Raw genomic sequence first — 17,393 nt, forward strand, 5'->3', positions numbered from 1 at the left:
ACTGCCGTGAAAGAAACACTTTGATCATTTTATTCATATCATTATTAATCACGCACAATCTTGTGTATCAAATAGAAATAAATTAGATCTAAAAACTCTTGGTGCTTTTAATTAAATTTATGGAATGAGCTTGCAATTATTGTGCAATATTTCGGAGATGGAATCCTTTACCATACTGCGACTTAAAATTGAAAATTTTTGTATCGCTCACCCTAATTAAACTCACAAATATTTCATCGATATTACGTATAATTTTATGAAATATGTTATTTTATAGTAAACCAGTGTTGTGTGAATTGATTCACGATATAAGGTAATAAATTTTTTATAGCTATATAGAAAAAGAATTGAGAATCTTAATTTAAAGTTACGCACATTTCGCTCGACAATGACAGTCTCTGCAGAATTCAATAAATAAAGAAATCAACTTATACATTTATTATTCATATTATGAACATTATGCTTTGTATAGCAGATTATATAGAATTAGCCTCAACAATTTTTTACGATTGTTTGCATCCCGGTGAACAAAATTCAAATTGCACTACGTTTGTTTTACTTTTTCGCAATATGCAATCGTGATGCTATATTAAAATTAATACCCGCTTTAAATATAGATATATCCAGATTAACGAGATAGGATGCACGAAAACAACCGCAAGAGTAATTCGTGACACAAACGTATAGGATTCTTTTCCATATCTTTTGCAAGCATAAAACGATTAAATAATGCAATTAATAAATTAATAAAAAGTACGCTTCTCATATATAACAGAGAAATTTGACCGTAAAATTATGTCGCAATATTCGAATAATTATTATTATCTTTAATATATAAGTTTGCTGAATAAAAGTGATGTTTTACAATCCAGCTGCGACTAAATAATCAAATAATATCAAAATTAAAGACGTTGCATTGGAATGATTACCGCAACACACAAAAAAAATCGAAAGTGATATTTATCATAGCATTATACAAATAAAACACTATTTAACTCAATATTATATGCACATCGTAATCTTCTCTAAATATCGCTCATCTTATCTTACAATCTCCTTTCTTACATTACAGATGACATTACAGATTAATGCAGATGACATTCGTGCTAACTGTGATAAATATCTGAGTATTATGTAAAAACTTTGACAGGATGTGTAAAGATAAGATAAAAGATTTCTGTGAATATCTGAGAGAAGCGCGTTTTCTCGCATTTACATATTTAATTGCATATTTAATACAGCTTAAAGCATTTATAGTTTAGAGCTTGCATAGCTCAATTCCTTTTTATGCTTGCAGGAGATTGCAAAGACAACCGGTGAATTGCATTGTCACGAGAGCTTCTCTTGCGTTAGCTCTGCAAGTGGAAAATACTTATATGTGTACAGCAATAAATTTACTTATATATAAATAACAACAATAATAACAATAATTTTTGCTTAAAAACAAAGAAATAGATCATCGAACTTCTTTGCGTATCTGATTTTGTAACTAAGTTGCTGCATAGATCGTACAGTTAACGTCTTTTTTTTTTAATAAAATCGATTTGTCAGTCTTCCACACTTTCTCTTTTTTTTCGGGATGAAATGCTACAACACCAACAAAGAAGTAACGATGTTATGTACATGACTTTGAGGAACAAAGAAAGAGAGAAAGAGAAAACCCATTTGTCTTTCTGTGCAGAAATAACACACACACGCATACAACATCACGGCGAATGTATAAACATCAAAAATGTGAACCTCAACTATACCGAAATCGCGCGGTATTACGGCCTAGACTTTGGGCGAAAAATACGAGCTAGGATTTGTATTTAAATAATGTACGGTCTATAGCAAATCTGTTTTTGTACTATAACTACGTTTCCCATCATATGCAATATTCCCATCAATGAAATTGTACGATGAAATTCCACGTTGCTGAACGAGTCATACGGTGCACATAGTGTCAAAGTAATGGACTTAAAACAATCAATGTCATTCCATTTTTTAAATTGCGATGATTGGAAATAAACAAAGGATGTATCTCTCTCGCATATTCAGATATTCAACGCGTTCTTAAACAATTTTTTCTAATAATGAACTATAACAAAAACGAATATTTTGTCTTCAGTTTTTGTTGCAAATAAAATTAATATGTCGTTGCATGTTGATGAAAAATTTTCTTAAATTATATAACCCCATGTAGTTTTTCTTTATGATGAAGATACTTTCGAATTTATTGCACATAATGAATTTAATTTTACAAATTTTGCACATAAATGCAGTACAAAGATATCTGATTGTCTTACTCCTTCAAATCATGGCAAAATGACGGTGATCGTTTTACTTCCACGATACTAAAAATACACGTAGATACTATGCATTCCAGTATCTCGCCTATAAAAATTTAGCAAGTATCAAGCTATTCTGAGCGTAAAACGCGGAATTTCGCGAAAAATTAATAATTTGATTACTTACAGGCTAACTTAAAGAACCAATGGAAATGCTTGTCACAATGAACAGGATGTTGCGTAAAATTCACTTGCGATTTATTCACTCACGTCTCTTTGTGTCTGATGGGAGTCGCTGCTCGAAAGTAGGCTTTCGATCGCACTGTCTTGTTGCGAAATCGTTTCCGAGCTCCTAGTCATAGTAAGTTTGTTGTTGGACTTAGCCTCTATACGATTACACTTAAGATTCGGATCTATCAAATTTGGATTCGACACGGAATGTATAGAAACATTAGGCTGAGCGGGCACCGGTCGTTGACACGAATGCAGCATCAATTCTGGTCCACCGCCATATGTATTCAGGAAAAATTGCCACAACTCTTCGGGAATTTGGCCGTAATCTGAGCCTGCAAGCAAAGACATAAAAATAGTAAAACCTAAAGAGTAAAAATGACGAATATACATTTCTTTCCATAATTTGATAAATATAAATTTTATAACAAATAATCTTTCTCGAATAAATGAAAGGAAACTTACCAATTTTAAGACTATTTTGTCCATTTTTATTTACAACGATGGAATTATTATCAATTGGTCCTGGTGGCTGTGTCTCTTTGCCTCGGACGAAACTCTGCCATTGCCTCAACCAAGCCATAGCTAATGCATAGATAGCTGTGTGATTGTCAGTAGTGTGATTCAACCGTTGGAATACTTCCATCTCATATTGCCTACGTTTCTGCAAGGATTCGTACTTTTCTTCACAGATTGGACATTCATATAGATGTGTGCAAGCTGGACCTCCTCCAAATCTGAAATAATGTGAACAAAAACAAAAAATTTATATATAGAAAAATAATTTTGTATATCGCAGAATGAAAATTATGCATCAAGAGAACTTACGCATTATACAAATATTCCCAAACTGCTTGTGGTATAGGCATGCTGATCTTGTCGACGAATTGCGCCCTAACAGGAATTACTCCTCCATGAGGACACAGGAAGTCGGAGTTATCGATCGGACCAGGTTCGGAGAATGTATTGAAGCGGTTGATCCACTGCCGCGACACGAAAAAGTTCAAATCAGATAGCTCGCGAGACGATATTTCTATGAGCTCCATGGTTTTATCACGCAGTTGCGACATCTCCGGGGACCACTTTTTGTAAAAGAGCACGTATGCCTCGCAGTGCTTGACCGTTTCCGGCGATACTTCTGTCACGCACTGATCGTCGAACTCGTACCATTTGTTGGTGACTGAATTCAATGCGTAACAGGTGTAGTGGCCGCCACCGGCCGTACCGTGATGGCAAATAACTGATATTAAATTGTAGGTTGTGACTTTGGACACACACTCCTTATGCAGATATGGTCGCATATCAAGACCTTCGAGGGGAAACGACACGTAGTTGGCAATCTTTGAGCTGAACATTAATTCGTGACGGAACCTCTTCAAATGAACGCACAAAATCTCGGGCAGTTCCAGAACTTTGGAGAATTTTATGCCATTGCGTAGCTTATTGCATTTCTCACAGCTATACATGTTGTCGCCTTTGAGCTCATCAGCGCTAAAAAATGCAGATAGGCAATCGTGCAGACTGACCACTGGTCCCCAGAACCACGAGCGCATCCACTGCAGGAACCACGATATCCATCCTGACTGATTGGTCACATAGACTACGTCAGAGCATGGTCCAGCCTTCTGCGGTGTCAGCGATCCCTGGTGCAACATATCGATGTGATCTCTACTCGGAATGGGTAAGGACAAATCTTGAAAAGTCTCCACTCGCGTGGAAATTCTATCGCACGTCAGACATTGCACGCTACTGAGGAGCTTACCATCGAACGTGTCGCTGATAATGCTGCGCGTTTTCATTTGCTTCTTGGTGCGATGCTTAGCCGGTGAGTTTTGCGGAGAACGTTGCTGTAGAGCAAACGTCGACAATCCCGGCTCCATGTTCGATTTTTTCAAATTTCTGTTGGTGAATTTGTTACGCAATTTCTCCGTCTGCGACACTCGAGAATACCGTCTCTTCGTGCCGCGTTCACCTTCGTCACTCAGCGAGCTCTGTTCGCTTACGCCCGAGTCACAAGTTTCGTACTCGGCGTCGGATTGACTGGACGCATTGCCGTCTATCTCGGTCTCGTCCTCGTCCTCCGACGAGTGATCGCCCAGTCCTTTAAGTCGCAGCTGAATATCTCTGTCGTCTTCGATATGCTCTTTCAGCTCCTCGTGCAATTGATCCATGAAACATCTGAGAAATTCTTGAGTATCATGTTGATGATATCCTCTGAACATAGGATGGACTGTCCTAATACCTGATAGAATACCGTGCGGCACGACATATCCTCTAGTCTTTTTATTCCACATATCCCGAATGAGATTCAGATAGCTTAGACTCAACCCAGGTTTTCTGTCTTTCGACATGTAATTGACTATATGACCGCATTCCAAGAAGAATTGTGTCAAGGGAGACACATTGGATAGAGCTTGCAGCGCTGCATTCATATAACATGTGTTGCCAATATTCTGCAAGCCCACTAAACCTCTCGGCTTTCCGGAGAAGTCTTTGCTCTCATCTGAATCTGTACTATCGGGGGAATCTCTGGATCGTTCATTGAACGAATTTATTTTTTCCGAATTAATTCTGTTTACAGACCAGTCTCCATAAAATCTATGAAAGAAAAAGAACATACAAGATTTATGTTAACAAAGTTATAAGTTTAATTCTCATTTTTTAATTATATTTGTTTAGAAATATTGCAATCATCCCTGAATTTTATTATTATTAAAAATGTAAACAAAATTTTTCACGATCTATTTCTCATCCCAGTTGTCAAAGCTTTGAAATATTAATTCAGACAACTGTTTAATTAAATAATTTAATACAATTTCTTATGAAATTTTTATATATATAATGAAAATAATATTATATTATTCTCATTTATACTCACTTATCAAACATCAATCTGTCCAAGCCATCCAGTTTAGAGTCGAGGCTACCACCAGGTGCGTCCCCGGCAAACTTGTTGTTCATAGTTTTGAACTCTACTTGCGTAGGTGACAATGGAGGTGACGGCACATGTTTGGCGATAGCTTCGCTCTTGCAAGCATAACACCAGATTCTCTTGGTAGACAGATTCATGTGAGCGCAGTGGCTCGGATAGTTCTGATTATGAATGGTACTGTGGTCGAGATGCGTCTCGGCGCAGCCGATCCAGCGGCAGTCGGGGAACAGGCAAAGCCAGAGATTCGGTCCCGAAATGTCGCAATCGCTACACTTGGCGAAACGCTCCTCCCGCGTCATCATCGCCTCGATGAAGGCGAGATCGCTGCGGTTGGCCAGATGCGGGCAGTTTCTCACGACTAACGGCATCTTTCCCAGAATCGTCTTCTTCTTCGATCAGAACGACTTCGCGTAACGCCGTTTCTTTCCAACGACGTGTACAATACCGTCGTCGCTTTTACACGCAGTCGGGATTAACGTCCTAACTATGCCTCATTCGTGACAACACGTGTCATTGTCATCGTCGTCAGTGATGCTATCGTTGCGCTATCTCGCTGATGTTGATCATCGTAACGTCACTCTTCTCCTCTCTAACCTGACCGGGACATGTCGCACGCACCGTAATTAACTGTCGCGAATGTCGCGCACAAAAATGATTGTCATTGAAGGACAGGTGTGTATATACATATCTATCTAAACGAACTGTTAAGGTTTATCCAGACGGATTTGTGCAATCTCATGAAACGTACGTGCGGAGAAATTAACTAATCGCGGCCATCGCGAGTCTAAATTAAACGATATCATCATAGATATATTATTTTACCTAGTGTTTGCAAATATTTCGAAACGTTCGATTGACCAATTAAAGGTAATGATTCTTTACCTTGATTGGTCGACCTGCGGTTTTACATGAAAAGCAATTTTGTCCTGTGCATATAAATCGGACCTAAAGTTCGCATTAGACTACATATTGAAGTTTAAAGATTGGAATTTAACTAATCAAAACAAGAGAACCTAAAATACCTTTCTGCTGATTAATCAAATTTCAATTCTCAATGTATAATCTGAGATAGGGTTCAGGACCACAATGAATACTATTTTATTATTTACTGCAATGTTGACAGATGTTTTCACAGTCATTCCTCTCAGTTCCTCTTCAAAATATCCGTCAATTTGCGATTAGCCGTTATAAATACTATAGACTTAGATGTCTATGATAAGCGATTTTGTGAGCATTCTTACTGCCATCTATGAGAAATGAATTAAAACACTATCTACGTTCAAGGCCATTCAAACTGGATGCCAAAGATTAAAAATGTCGACTGCGAGCAACTGCGAGTGTCCATAGCGAAACGTGGTATTGCGTGATTTGCGTCCTGTGGAGGATGGAAGTTTAATAAAGAGAAAAGTAGAAAGAGTGTCTATACTAATATACTTGTTATATTTCTACGTTGATAAAAATAGAAGAAAGATCATTGTGTGAGAGTATACTTATTTAGGTAACGATTGGAGTGGTATTGACACTATCAGCTTTGCTAATGCTAACCTACAACAATTAACCTATGACTTTTTTTAATTTTTTAATAAACATTTTAATTTAAAACTTTTTCATCTCTCACGCGCTATTGTTGTTAGCATACTTTCTTTACATAGTATTTATAGCTGACATTATTTAATACTTAATATATTAAGATGTCTGAGATATCATTTTTGACACTGCATATTGTATATTGATGCTAGATTTCACATACTTTTTTAGCAAATATGGTGTTGTCGTGTCGATTTTATAAAGAAAAATATCCAGAAGTGGAAGATGTTGTGATGGTAAATGTGCGCAGTATAGCTGAGATGGGTGCATATGTGCACTTATTGGAGTACAACAACATTGAGGGCATGATCTTGCTCTCTGAATTATCCAGAAGACGTATTAGGTCTATTAACAAACTCATTCGAGTAGGCAAAACTGAACCAGTTGTCGTCATTCGAGTGGATAAAGAAAAAGGTAACTACAATTTATCAAATTTTATTGATTTATGTGATTCAATGTTTACGATATATATATTTTTTGGAAAAGGTTATATTGATCTCAGCAAGCGTCGTGTGTCTGCTGAAGATGTGGAAAAGTGTACAGAGAGATATGCTAAAGCTAAAGCTGTTAATTCAATTTTAAGACATGTAGCAGAATTGTTACATTATGACAATGATGATCAATTAGAAGAATTATATCAGAAGACAGCCTGGCATTTTGAAGAAAAATATAAGAAACAGAAAGCATCTGCTTATGATTTCTTCAAGCAATCAGTATTGTAAAAAGACATCAGCTGCATATGATAAAATAATTGTATAGTGTGAATATATATTTATGAATATTAACAATTTTCAGGGATCCTTCCATTTTAGCAGAATGTGGCCTCGATGAGCATACGAAAGAAGTATTGTTAAATAATATCAAACGGAAACTCACCTCGCAAGCTGTCAAAATTAGAGCAGATGTGGAAGTAGCATGTTACGGCTATGAAGGTATTGATGCTGTAAAGACTGCATTGAAGGCTGGCTTAGCTCTCTCTACTGACGAATTACCTATAAAAATCAATTTAATTGCTCCTCCCTTGTATGGTATGTATTATATTATATTCTTTAAAAAAAAATTAAGAATATTTATGCACGTGTAGTAAATTATAATATTATATTTTATTGAATGCTAACTTTTAGTTATGACGACATCTACACCGGAAAAACAGGATGGATTAAAGGCATTAGGAGACGCAATCGAAGTTATTCAGAATAAAATAACGTCACTCGGGGGTGTATTCAATGTCCAAATGGCAGTAAGTTTTCCGAATGAATACATTTATTTAATTCTGTTTTTATATGCCGCAAGTAAAATTCTCTTTTTTCTTTCAGCCAAAGGTTGTTACCGCGACGGACGAGGCAGAATTAGCGCGCCAGATGGAACGAGCAGAACTCGAAAATGCGGAAGTCGCTGGCGACGATGACGAGGAGGAAGTAGAGGGAATGGAGGGCGATTTCAGCGGCGACGAAGGAGCCGAACAGAACAGCAAAATTGAATATAACAATAAAGGCGAAGAGCATAATGATAAAGAGGGAGACATTTCTGAGGAAGAGAATTGAATTCTTATATATTCGAATAATAAAGTACACATTTGATAAAATGGGCAGATATTCGCATGTGTTTTTTTTTATTGCAGCTAGTCTTTAATAAAGTGTTCTATTGCTTGGTTAAACGTACTAGCGCGGTTTTTCAATAAATATAGTAATAAAAGGTGTAAAGGTAAATACACTGTAATTTATGCAAAAATGAAGTTTTCTACTGACTTGATATATAATAAATCATCTAAAGATAGCTGTTTTTAATTCTGATAAATTAATCAATATTATCCACTAAAAAGTAACATTTTTATTATTTAGAAAAATGTTTTGCTAGTCATAAAAAGAGAAAACTGCAATTAATATGAAAACAATTGCATTAAGCTTCTTTACTTTTAGTCATAATATGTAAAAAAGATATGTCCAAAAATGTAATTTTTTAATATTTTTATTAAAACTTTGTATTCAGTTTTAATTACAGTTTATTCATTAGCAATCGTCACTTCCACTTCTACACCAGGTTCGATTGAAATGCTTGTGATTTGTTTCACAATCTCTGATGGCGAATACAAATCAATAACTCTCTTGTGAATTCGCATCTGGAATCGATCCCATGTTTTTGAACCTTCACCACAAGGTGTTTTACGAGTCGTTATTCTCAAAATCTTTGTAGGCATACGAACAGGCCCCTTGACCTTCAACTTCTGCTTCTTGGCCCCATTGATTAATTCCGCACATACTTCAAAAAAAGAACAATACATATTTATTTCATTATATTCAAAATTATATATTAGATATCATTTTTTCATTTTCTTTCTTAAGTTTTAATGTTAGTTAAAATAAATAATTGCATTTGTCAAAATAATATTTACCTTTTTCCAGGGAACGAACATTGCGCGATGTCAAGGTGATCCTAATTCGATGAATGGGAGTGACTTCCTGCCCTGGTTTTTCAGGATTATCTACCTTGGTTGTTGCCTAGAAATAGAAACAAAAAACAAATCAATACAATTTATTAAAAAATATGTAAAATGTATCAATAACAATCTCGCATTTATTTTGCTGAAAAAACAGTTGCGATATCATTGTATCGCAATTATTTGAACTTTGTGAATCGTCTTAGCATCGGAAAGATATACCTAACCTAAATTTCAAATTCAATGTGATTCTAAAAGTTAAATAGTTATGGCTGATTTCATTTTCTAAATATTAATAAGTGTCTTTATTAATCGTTTACCATGATGGAATTTTAGTACTGGTCGAGATAACCAATTTGTACTTGTTTATACTGAGTAAAACTGATCAGCGCTGAACCAGTACGTTTATCACGTTTCACGTGTCGAACACAAGAGAAGTGCGACTTCCGGTTGGTTCCTCTTTTAGCATTCGGTGCACTTAAGTGCACTTTGATGCATCAACTCACAATTCTTTCAAATTGTTCAATTGACCAATCGAAATGAAGAAGTATTTGCTTCCTGCATTCTGATTGGTCAATCAAAACATTTTTAAATCAATCAATTCAAATTTTAATTTCATGACATAAAAATTCTCTGGCTTTATAGTTTTTTTCATAATCATCATATCTACTTAATAATTAATTAAGTACATACAAGAAAAATATATTAAATTCAAAATATGTTATAATTTTTTTATTTTATCAGATTTATAATTTGTAAATATGCAATTGACAGATATTGTCATTTTATTAATTGATCGTAAAAATTGTGTGATGCCCATCTTGGTGCAATCGACTACTTTATGGATGTAGACTATCGGGTGAACGATATTGCGAAATTCAGTTTGTAGAAAGAGTATCAAAAAAAGTCTACAAATTACTATAAATTTATCATTTATGACATAACCTTAATTCTACATATGATGTATAAATATAAAATCAATAATTAAAAATGACAAATTATTTAATTTGAATGAATAATAATTGATGCAATATTGATAGGATAAATAATAATGTTGGTGATTAATGAAATTTGTGTTGCGAGATAACAATTATTGTACTGTGTTAATAATTTTCACAACTGTAATTGTTTTATTATTTTGTTGAAAAATATTTGTACAAAAACGCACATTGTTTTTATGCATAAAAATAGTGCTATTTGTAATAGTGTGTATTTTCGACAATAACATTTGATAAAATGAGTCTCAGAATGATTCATAGGCTTGCATTATCAAGCTGTAGAAATAAAATTAATATTGATGCATATTGGGGGATCGTACCAAGCTTGAGAACTTTGCAGAAAATGTCAACGTTAGTGCAGACACAGTTTCTTGCACATGACGTGTCTATAATTCACAAGAGATATTTTCATAATTCTACACTTCTGCAATTACAAAAAAATAAATTAAAAGAAAATGAAACTGATGTTGTAGAAAATATATCTACATTTCAAATGAAATCGAGACCGGCTAGAAGAAATAAGGCTGTAATATGCGATGAGAAGTCTCCAAAAGCTGATGTAAGTTTATTTCAGTGTAAGAAATTAGAAGACTGTATTGCAAATCTATAATAAAATATATAGGTATATAAAACAAAGAATAGTACATATATGTATAAAAAAGATTTCTCTTTTTATTAGACATGGAATGTAAAAGCTTTAGCCACAGCAGAAGAGTATAATTTGGAGGCTTTAGCTTATGGCCTGTTGGATCAACAGCTGTATATTCCCAGTAAGATATCTACGTATACAAATTGTAAGTATTTTTAAAAAAATTTTTCAATGTCTCGCGTTTTTGTGAAACAATATTGATGCTGTGTAAACGATTGCAAGATTACGCGAAATCTCGCCAGTTACTCAGCGTTTTTACGTACCACCGTATATATGCCGAGTCTTAAGAAGAGTCTTTCTGATTGGTCCATTGGTTACATTAGTCAGCTATTTGTGCTCATTCATTGGCTTATATAAAGAAGAGACTATCAAAATTATCAGTTACTGTCAGTGGCTCTAAAAGTGACGGTCGGTAATCGAGTGATAAGTGATTGTGTTTTTATGTATGAAAGTCATTCATATTAATCATTCCATACATTATTGATCTACGTCACAGTTTAAGTTCTTCAAAATCGATCACACATCTGATATCATCATCTTAATAAATAATTATACTTCATATTTGTGAAGTTAATCACCTTTCACAAAGAGTGAAATATTATAATACAAGTAATAATCAAATGCAGTGAAGTGATTGTTATAATTTTTTTTTAATGAATCAGATACACTTTGACATTTTATAATTGGACATAAAATAAAATATAATATAACATCAAAAATAAAATATAACATCATAAGAGTGCTATTCTGTACATACTACCGGCGTTCCAGGAATATATTTGAAAATTTAAAGATTAATCAAAACATAGTTTAGTTGGAAAAAAAATGCATGGAGACAAGCAAGCAATAATGAAATTGCCCATCTTGCTAGATGTTTCAAAAAACGAATTGGAAGACTTAATAGAGAAAGCAAAGGATTGGGCTCTCATGAATGGGATGTGTTTGAGATCAAAAATAAATTTTAACAGAGATGTTTTGCAGTTTGCACCATTTGTGCTTTTTCCATCACCGTTCCCACGAGAAGAATTTCAAAATGCTTGTGACATTCAGATTACTTTAAACATACTTATACACAGAGTAGCTCATGATTATGATTTTTTGAAAGAGACTTTGGAAGAAACTATAAAAGTTGATGACTTCACCAGGAACTTATTTGATATTTATGAAACTATTCATAAGGAAGGGGCTGCTCAGAAAATATCTCTTGGTATATTACGCTCAGATTTAATGTTAGATACCAGTTGTCCAAAGAAAGACAATAAGAAACTCAAGCCTCACTGCTGTTGGAAACAGGTTGAGATAAATACAATTGCTTCGGGATTTGGTTGGCTAGGACCCGCATCTACGCAGTTACACAAGTTTATTTTGCAAGAAATTGGTTATACAGCCGAATTGAGCAATCTTCCTGAAAATAATGCGTTACAAACGCTGTGTTTAGGCATGATAGAAGCATGGAAATTATATGACAATCCACAGTATGTTTAATAATTTTCTATAAATTAATTTTTAAAATTTATTTCTATTTAGCCAATCTTTGTCAATTTTAATCTTTCTCTTTTTATCCATTATTACATAGATTTTTAATTTTATTTGATTAAAATTTCTCAGTTTTTTTATGTATTTAAAGACGTGAAAATATTTGCAGAGCTGTTATTTTATTTGTTATTGAAGATATTACATATAATATCTGCGATCAACGTTTTCACGAATTTGAAATACGAGAACAGAATCCAAATGTGAAAGTGATTCGCAGAAATTTGACGCAATTAGCAGACACTGCTAGACTAGGCTCTAATATGGAGCTAATAGTGAATGATTATATTGTGTCTGTAGTCTACTACAGGTGTGGCTATGAGCCTGGTCAATATCACACTAAAAAAGAGTGGGATGTGAGATTGCTAATTGAGAGATCATTGGCAATTAAATGTCCAAGCATTCAGTACCACTTGGCTGGTACCAAGAAGATTCAACAAACTCTTGCAAAACCTGGTATGGTTGCACGTTTTTTAAAGGATGAAAAAACGGTGGCAAAAGTTAAAGAAATATTTACTGGTAATTACTATGTAACTGCTTCTCTCTCTCTCTCTCTCTTTCCATGTATATATAATATATATTTATATTATAATGTAAAATTCTGTTCTCTTTAAACTTCAAAAACATGTTGCGATTTTTCTATTATTGATAATATAATAATAATAATAAAAAATATGTTTATTATAATAACTATATATGTTGTAAAATTAATTATACTAATATACAATTTTTTCATTTCAGGACTATATCCACTGGACTTTGACGAATATGGTAATACTGCTGTAGAAATGGGAATCTCGGATCCCCAGCGTTTCGTGTTAAAACCACAGCGAGAAGGTGGTTGCAACAATTTATATGGGACGGATATCAAGAACTTTTTAGAATCTGTGAAATCTGAACAGGCTCGAGTAGCTTGGATTCTCATGGATCGAATTAATCCGCCGGTGCATAAAAACTACGTCGTGAAACCTGGAACTAATGTGGATTTAGATACGAAAGAGTTAGTCTCGGAATTAGGCATATTCGGTGTTATTATCGGAGACGATAAAAATATTATTGTCAATAAACAGGGTGGTCATATGTTAAGAACGAAATTAGCTATCGATAACGAAGGCGGTGTGGCGACCGGCCTAGGTGCATGCGACAGTCCATTTTTAATTGATTAAAATATAGAATAAAAAAACCCATGTGAAAAGCGCAAATATATTGCATGTAAATTACATATTATGCAGCTATATTGTAATATCATTCCTTCTCGTTGCTACTCGGAACACAATATTCTCGAAAAACTTGATTTTTGTATGAATTTATATTTAGTACATATATTTATGTTTGATTTAAAAATTAATAAATTAGAATATTCCTATAAGTTTTCCATGTTTTTTTTATTATAACATAAACTCCTTAATTGGATATTCTAGTCTTATTTCAATTTGAAATTTTATTTTGTATTGTTTATATATGATTTCTTGATAAGCGCTAAAAGCACGTGTATTCACGTTAATTTGTTTTCATCGAAAATCTGTTAATGTTTTCACCGATACACATATATATTTGTGAATGTGTTTCCTTATTTTCATCTTTTTTGCTGCCATTATTTAAGATCTATGTGTATATACACGGAGATTGTTTTCTCCACACATGTATAGAACAAAAAATCTGAACAACACATTTCTATCTGAAATCACCTTTTTTATTTCGTCACAATCTGAATGTCGATATCCGTGATCAATGACCGTCAGTGATACCGTGAAGTTTCGGCAAATTCATAAAACAATATACATGTGTTGTGAACTAAATGCATTTATTTGTTTTTCATTCTATCTTTAAAATGGAACAGAAATTCTTTCCAGACCATAAAATTAATTAAAGTTCAATCTACTGTAATTGTATACTTTGTTTTTTTTTTCTTACAGCCTTGCCAGACGTTATATATGCGGTAGCAAAATATGAAGTGGGAGATGAACCACGAGAGATCTTTTTCTTTCGAGAGGGTAGCATTGTTATGTGGAATATTTCCGATCTCGAGTGTAGCAACCTATTGCAATTTTTGAGAAATTATGAGCAGAATCGTTACATGAAAGAGCTGATTCATACTGAAACCGAGTTGATGCATTACACTTATTCCGATTCCGGGTATCTATACTTTCTCTTTCCATTATTAATTGCTCTCACATATATTATACGTTCATAGCTCCATGCGTGACATTAAGTGTAAAGAGCAAATTAAAAAGCAAATGAATATATACATATTAAAAATTAAATTTACTAATTCACGAAAACTTCCCAATAGGAAAAAAAGTCACTTGAAGGACGGCGATATCTTCTTGGCGCAAGAAGCTAGAAACTTGGACAAGTTGGACAAGTATACATTTTCTAATGCCATGGCGCAATCTGTCAAATTAGGCATATGGGAGGCATCGTTGAATCGTTATGTCAATTCAATCGAATTCGTCACGGAAGATCTGAAAGCCGGAAGGAAGCTCCAGATGACGCAACAGGAAGTGTTGAGAAAACAGGGTGAATTATTCGCTCTCAGACATCGGATTAATCTGAGTTCGGATCTGTTGGATACACCTGATTTCTACTGGGAACGAGATGATCTGGAAAATTTATATCAACAAATATGCGGATACTTTAGCATCACAAAACGTACGAGAGTAAGTATAGTTTAAAAATTATATAATCTTTATTAATGATCATTTCTTTATCATTTTTAATCTTTATTAGAAATATTTTCTATACAATATCTATGTGTTTTGTAATATATATCTTTTACAAACAGGTAATAAATGAGAGATTAAATCACTGTGTGGAACTAGTGAGCATTTTATCGTCGCATTTGAGTGATCGTCATCACGTCCGTTTGGAGTGGATGATTATCATTCTTATCATGGTGGAAGTCGCTTTCGAAGTTTTGCATTACATCGATCGGTATCTTGTAAAATAGCCATCTAGCAACGACAGATAGGCGGCACTTACGTGTTATACACAAGCCAAGTAATGTAGGTGTAATTAAACATTTATTATTTCGCTAATATATATTAGACATGTTACAACTTGAAAATAATGCTTGTTTACAACTCGCATTCTAAAATATCAATCGATTGTTCCTATATATTTTACGAAAACATGAAATTTTCTTTTCTAGCCTGAACAGTTTATACGATATTTTTATAATATTTTAATCGTAATATACATAAAAAATTTCTTTAATTATTTATTTACATAGCATTATGTAGCATTTATGTAGCAATATAGTCATCCGAAAGCACAAGATCAGCTATCTTCGGTGGAATCACGAATTTGTCGGGATTTTGTTCGAGTAGGCAAGCTAGCAAACGTGGAACGGAGAGAACGGTACCGGATATCACAGCGGGAAAGTTTCTACCGCCTGGCGTTTGATAGGCGATCAGTAACCTCTTGCTGAAATAATTACCGTACACAGATACGTGACCAATTTCTATATACTGATTTGCGAACGGCGACCACATCTCGAAGGAAACGCGCAAGCCCTCGCAAGGCTGTAACTCGGATGCGGATCGCATTACGACGCGATAATGATCGCTCAGATCATCGTACAATCTGCATACGTTTTCCAAGAGTTCATTGAATCGAGTTTCATACTCCTCGCTTTTCGCGTCCTTCACCATGACAAAAGCGTGCGCCACAGATGCCTGACACGCCGTGAATAAACCGCACGCGTGCGTATCACGCGGTAATGGCATGTACTGTCTACCGGTTGCAAAGTACTTGAGCGGAAAATGATTGGGATTTATCAACTGCTTTGTATGCAGTATCAGGAAAGAGACCAAGCTCGCGCCGCCAACCAGATGCATGCGGTTCGGTGAGCCCCTCTCGATTTCATTATGATTCTCTATTACGAAGGTGGCCGTAGGGTCCTCATGATTCAAGCCAGAGGCTTCCACTACGATGCTACGACTGAAATCGGTGCCAATTATTTTAACCATGTCGTTCTCGGAAAAAATTCGACCTGCATGAGCCAGCACAGCGAGTTCGAACAAGGCTGCGTCGTTGCATAAATAATAATACATAGGATTCTTGTATTCCAACAGGTCTAGATTTGTCCCAATGTCAACATGACTCCTCCTATTTTCCTCGAATTTGGGCGCGCTCCCGACGCTCTTTAGCACTACCGATTCATTGACGGGCGTTCTCGGATCCAACTCGTTTGGTAATTTCAAGATTTTTTCTATCACTTCTTCGTCCAAATCCCAGATTGCTTCTTTTATCGTCTTCAAGTCTTGCCGTATAATATTGAGCTGTGTACGCAATTTGTGTATTTCTTGCTCTTGCTCAGCAGTACGATTGGCACTTTCCCATAGACGTCTCAAGCGACCCGCGAGTTCCGAGTTGTTGTCTTCTAAAGCGCATCTATCCGCGATCATCTTTAGGTAGAAATCCCATGCATTCTTCAATTGAACGACGTCAACATTCATCCCGCGTAACATCACCTCCTTCTGCAGCTTGTCCACATTGGCGAATTTCTCGTCGCAATCCAGGTATGGTGATAAAAATGCAAATGCTTTGTAAGCTTTATTGCCGGAAATGTATAACGCCGAACTATAATTTCTCTTCAAATTCGTTGGTAAGAATATTTTTCGACAAACATCGCGCATTGAAATTTTACACGTTCGTTGTAAAACGCGCGTGGATCTATACAGATTATTAATCATTGTGTTTCGATCTTTTCAAATCCTTTTCCACATCATAATAAAAATACAGTAATTAAAAG

The 17,393-nt window shown here is 34.8% G+C and overlaps 5 protein-coding genes across 8 annotated transcripts; 2 read left to right on the forward strand and 3 right to left on the reverse strand.

Moving 5' to 3' along the window:
- Positions 1-2: 2 nt before the first annotated feature.
- Positions 3-6,605, reverse strand: LOC126854839 (ubiquitin carboxyl-terminal hydrolase 20). 3 transcript variants are annotated; one of them, XM_050601938.1, is made up of 5 exons: positions 6,456-6,605; positions 5,380-6,027; positions 3,330-5,099; positions 2,967-3,238; positions 3-2,836 (listed from the first exon to the last, which is right to left on the reverse strand). In XM_050601938.1, exons 2-5 carry the CDS (start codon positions 5,799-5,801, stop codon positions 2,529-2,531), a joined length of 2,772 nt encoding a protein of 923 aa, XP_050457895.1. In that variant the 5' UTR covers positions 5,802-6,027; positions 6,456-6,605; the 3' UTR covers positions 3-2,528. The 3 variants fall into 3 exon arrangements, with proteins under 3 accessions (XP_050457895.1, XP_050457894.1, XP_050457896.1); XM_050601937.1 differs by having other exon boundaries at positions 5,380-6,060; XM_050601939.1 differs by having other exon boundaries at positions 6,543-6,595.
- Positions 6,606-6,725: 120 nt separating this feature from the next.
- On the forward strand, positions 6,726-8,615 carry LOC126854840 (eukaryotic translation initiation factor 2 subunit 1). Of its 2 annotated transcripts, none has more exons than XM_050601941.1 (6): positions 6,726-6,911; positions 7,192-7,434; positions 7,507-7,738; positions 7,816-8,048; positions 8,145-8,260; positions 8,337-8,615. In XM_050601941.1, exons 2-6 carry the CDS (start codon positions 7,197-7,199, stop codon positions 8,562-8,564), a joined length of 1,047 nt encoding a protein of 348 aa, XP_050457898.1. In that variant the 5' UTR covers positions 6,726-6,911; positions 7,192-7,196; the 3' UTR covers positions 8,565-8,615. The 2 variants fall into 2 exon arrangements, with proteins under 2 accessions (XP_050457898.1, XP_050457897.1); XM_050601940.1 differs by having other exon boundaries at positions 6,727-6,931.
- A 357-nt stretch (positions 8,616-8,972) lies between these two features.
- Positions 8,973-9,915, reverse strand: LOC126854841 (40S ribosomal protein S20). The gene is made up of 3 exons (XM_050601942.1): positions 9,778-9,915; positions 9,413-9,518; positions 8,973-9,279 (listed from the first exon to the last, which is right to left on the reverse strand). The coding sequence occupies exons 1-3, from the start codon at positions 9,778-9,780 to the stop codon at positions 9,023-9,025; spliced, it is 366 nt and encodes a 121-aa protein (XP_050457899.1). The 5' UTR covers positions 9,781-9,915; the 3' UTR covers positions 8,973-9,022.
- Positions 9,916-11,267: 1,352 nt separating this feature from the next.
- Positions 11,268-15,755, forward strand: LOC126854469 (glutathione synthetase-like). Its single transcript, XM_050601241.1, has 6 exons — positions 11,268-12,579; positions 12,750-13,156; positions 13,379-13,771; positions 14,554-14,773; positions 14,931-15,297; positions 15,423-15,755. The coding sequence occupies exons 1-6, from the start codon at positions 11,930-11,932 to the stop codon at positions 15,585-15,587; spliced, it is 2,202 nt and encodes a 733-aa protein (XP_050457198.1). The 5' UTR covers positions 11,268-11,929; the 3' UTR covers positions 15,588-15,755.
- On the reverse strand, positions 15,644-17,334 carry LOC126854458 (serine--tRNA synthetase-like protein Slimp). Its single transcript, XM_050601228.1, has one exon. It carries the CDS (start codon positions 17,332-17,334, stop codon positions 15,883-15,885), a length of 1,452 nt encoding a protein of 483 aa, XP_050457185.1. The 3' UTR covers positions 15,644-15,882.
- Positions 17,335-17,393: the final 59 nt, after the last annotated feature.

The sequence above is a fragment of the Cataglyphis hispanica genome, chromosome 14 (genome assembly GCF_021464435.1).
Source record: "Cataglyphis hispanica isolate Lineage 1 chromosome 14, ULB_Chis1_1.0, whole genome shotgun sequence".
Taxonomy (NCBI): Eukaryota; Metazoa; Arthropoda; class Insecta; order Hymenoptera; family Formicidae; genus Cataglyphis; species Cataglyphis hispanica.

What these genes read in the sequence shown, in the direction of transcription:
- LOC126854839 (XM_050601938.1), bottom strand. Translation starts at nt 5,801, where the DNA reads ATGCCGTTAGTCGTGAGAAACTGCCCGCATCTGGCCAACCGCAGCGAT. An exon ending in GACAGATTGATGTTTGATAA is followed by an intron (nt 5,100 to 5,379) that starts GTGAGTATAAAT and finishes TTTCTTTCATAG; the next exon opens with ATTTTATGGAGACTGGTCTG. An exon ending in ACAAAATAGTCTTAAAATTG is followed by an intron (nt 2,837 to 2,966) that starts GTAAGTTTCCTT and finishes CTTTGCTTGCAG; the next exon opens with GCTCAGATTACGGCCAAATT.
- LOC126854840 (XM_050601941.1), top strand. Translation starts at nt 7,197, where the DNA reads ATGGTGTTGTCGTGTCGATTTTATAAAGAAAAATATCCAGAAGTGGAA. An exon ending in TTCTTCAAGCAATCAGTATT is followed by an intron (nt 7,739 to 7,815) that starts GTAAAAAGACAT and finishes AACAATTTTCAG; the next exon opens with GGATCCTTCCATTTTAGCAG. An exon ending in AATTGCTCCTCCCTTGTATG is followed by an intron (nt 8,049 to 8,144) that starts GTATGTATTATA and finishes GCTAACTTTTAG; the next exon opens with TTATGACGACATCTACACCG.
- LOC126854841 (XM_050601942.1), bottom strand. An exon ending in TGTTCGTTCCCTGGAAAAAG is followed by an intron (nt 9,280 to 9,412) that starts GTAAATATTATT and finishes CTTTTTTTGAAG; the next exon opens with TATGTGCGGAATTAATCAAT.
- LOC126854469 (XM_050601241.1), top strand. Translation starts at nt 11,930, where the DNA reads ATGCATGGAGACAAGCAAGCAATAATGAAATTGCCCATCTTGCTAGAT. An exon ending in CGGTGTGGCGACCGGCCTAG is followed by an intron (nt 13,772 to 14,553) that starts GTGCATGCGACA and finishes TTTTTCTTACAG; the next exon opens with CCTTGCCAGACGTTATATAT. An exon ending in TACACTTATTCCGATTCCGG is followed by an intron (nt 14,774 to 14,930) that starts GTATCTATACTT and finishes ACTTCCCAATAG; the next exon opens with GAAAAAAAGTCACTTGAAGG.
- LOC126854458 (XM_050601228.1), bottom strand. Translation starts at nt 17,334, where the DNA reads ATGATTAATAATCTGTATAGATCCACGCGCGTTTTACAACGAACGTGT.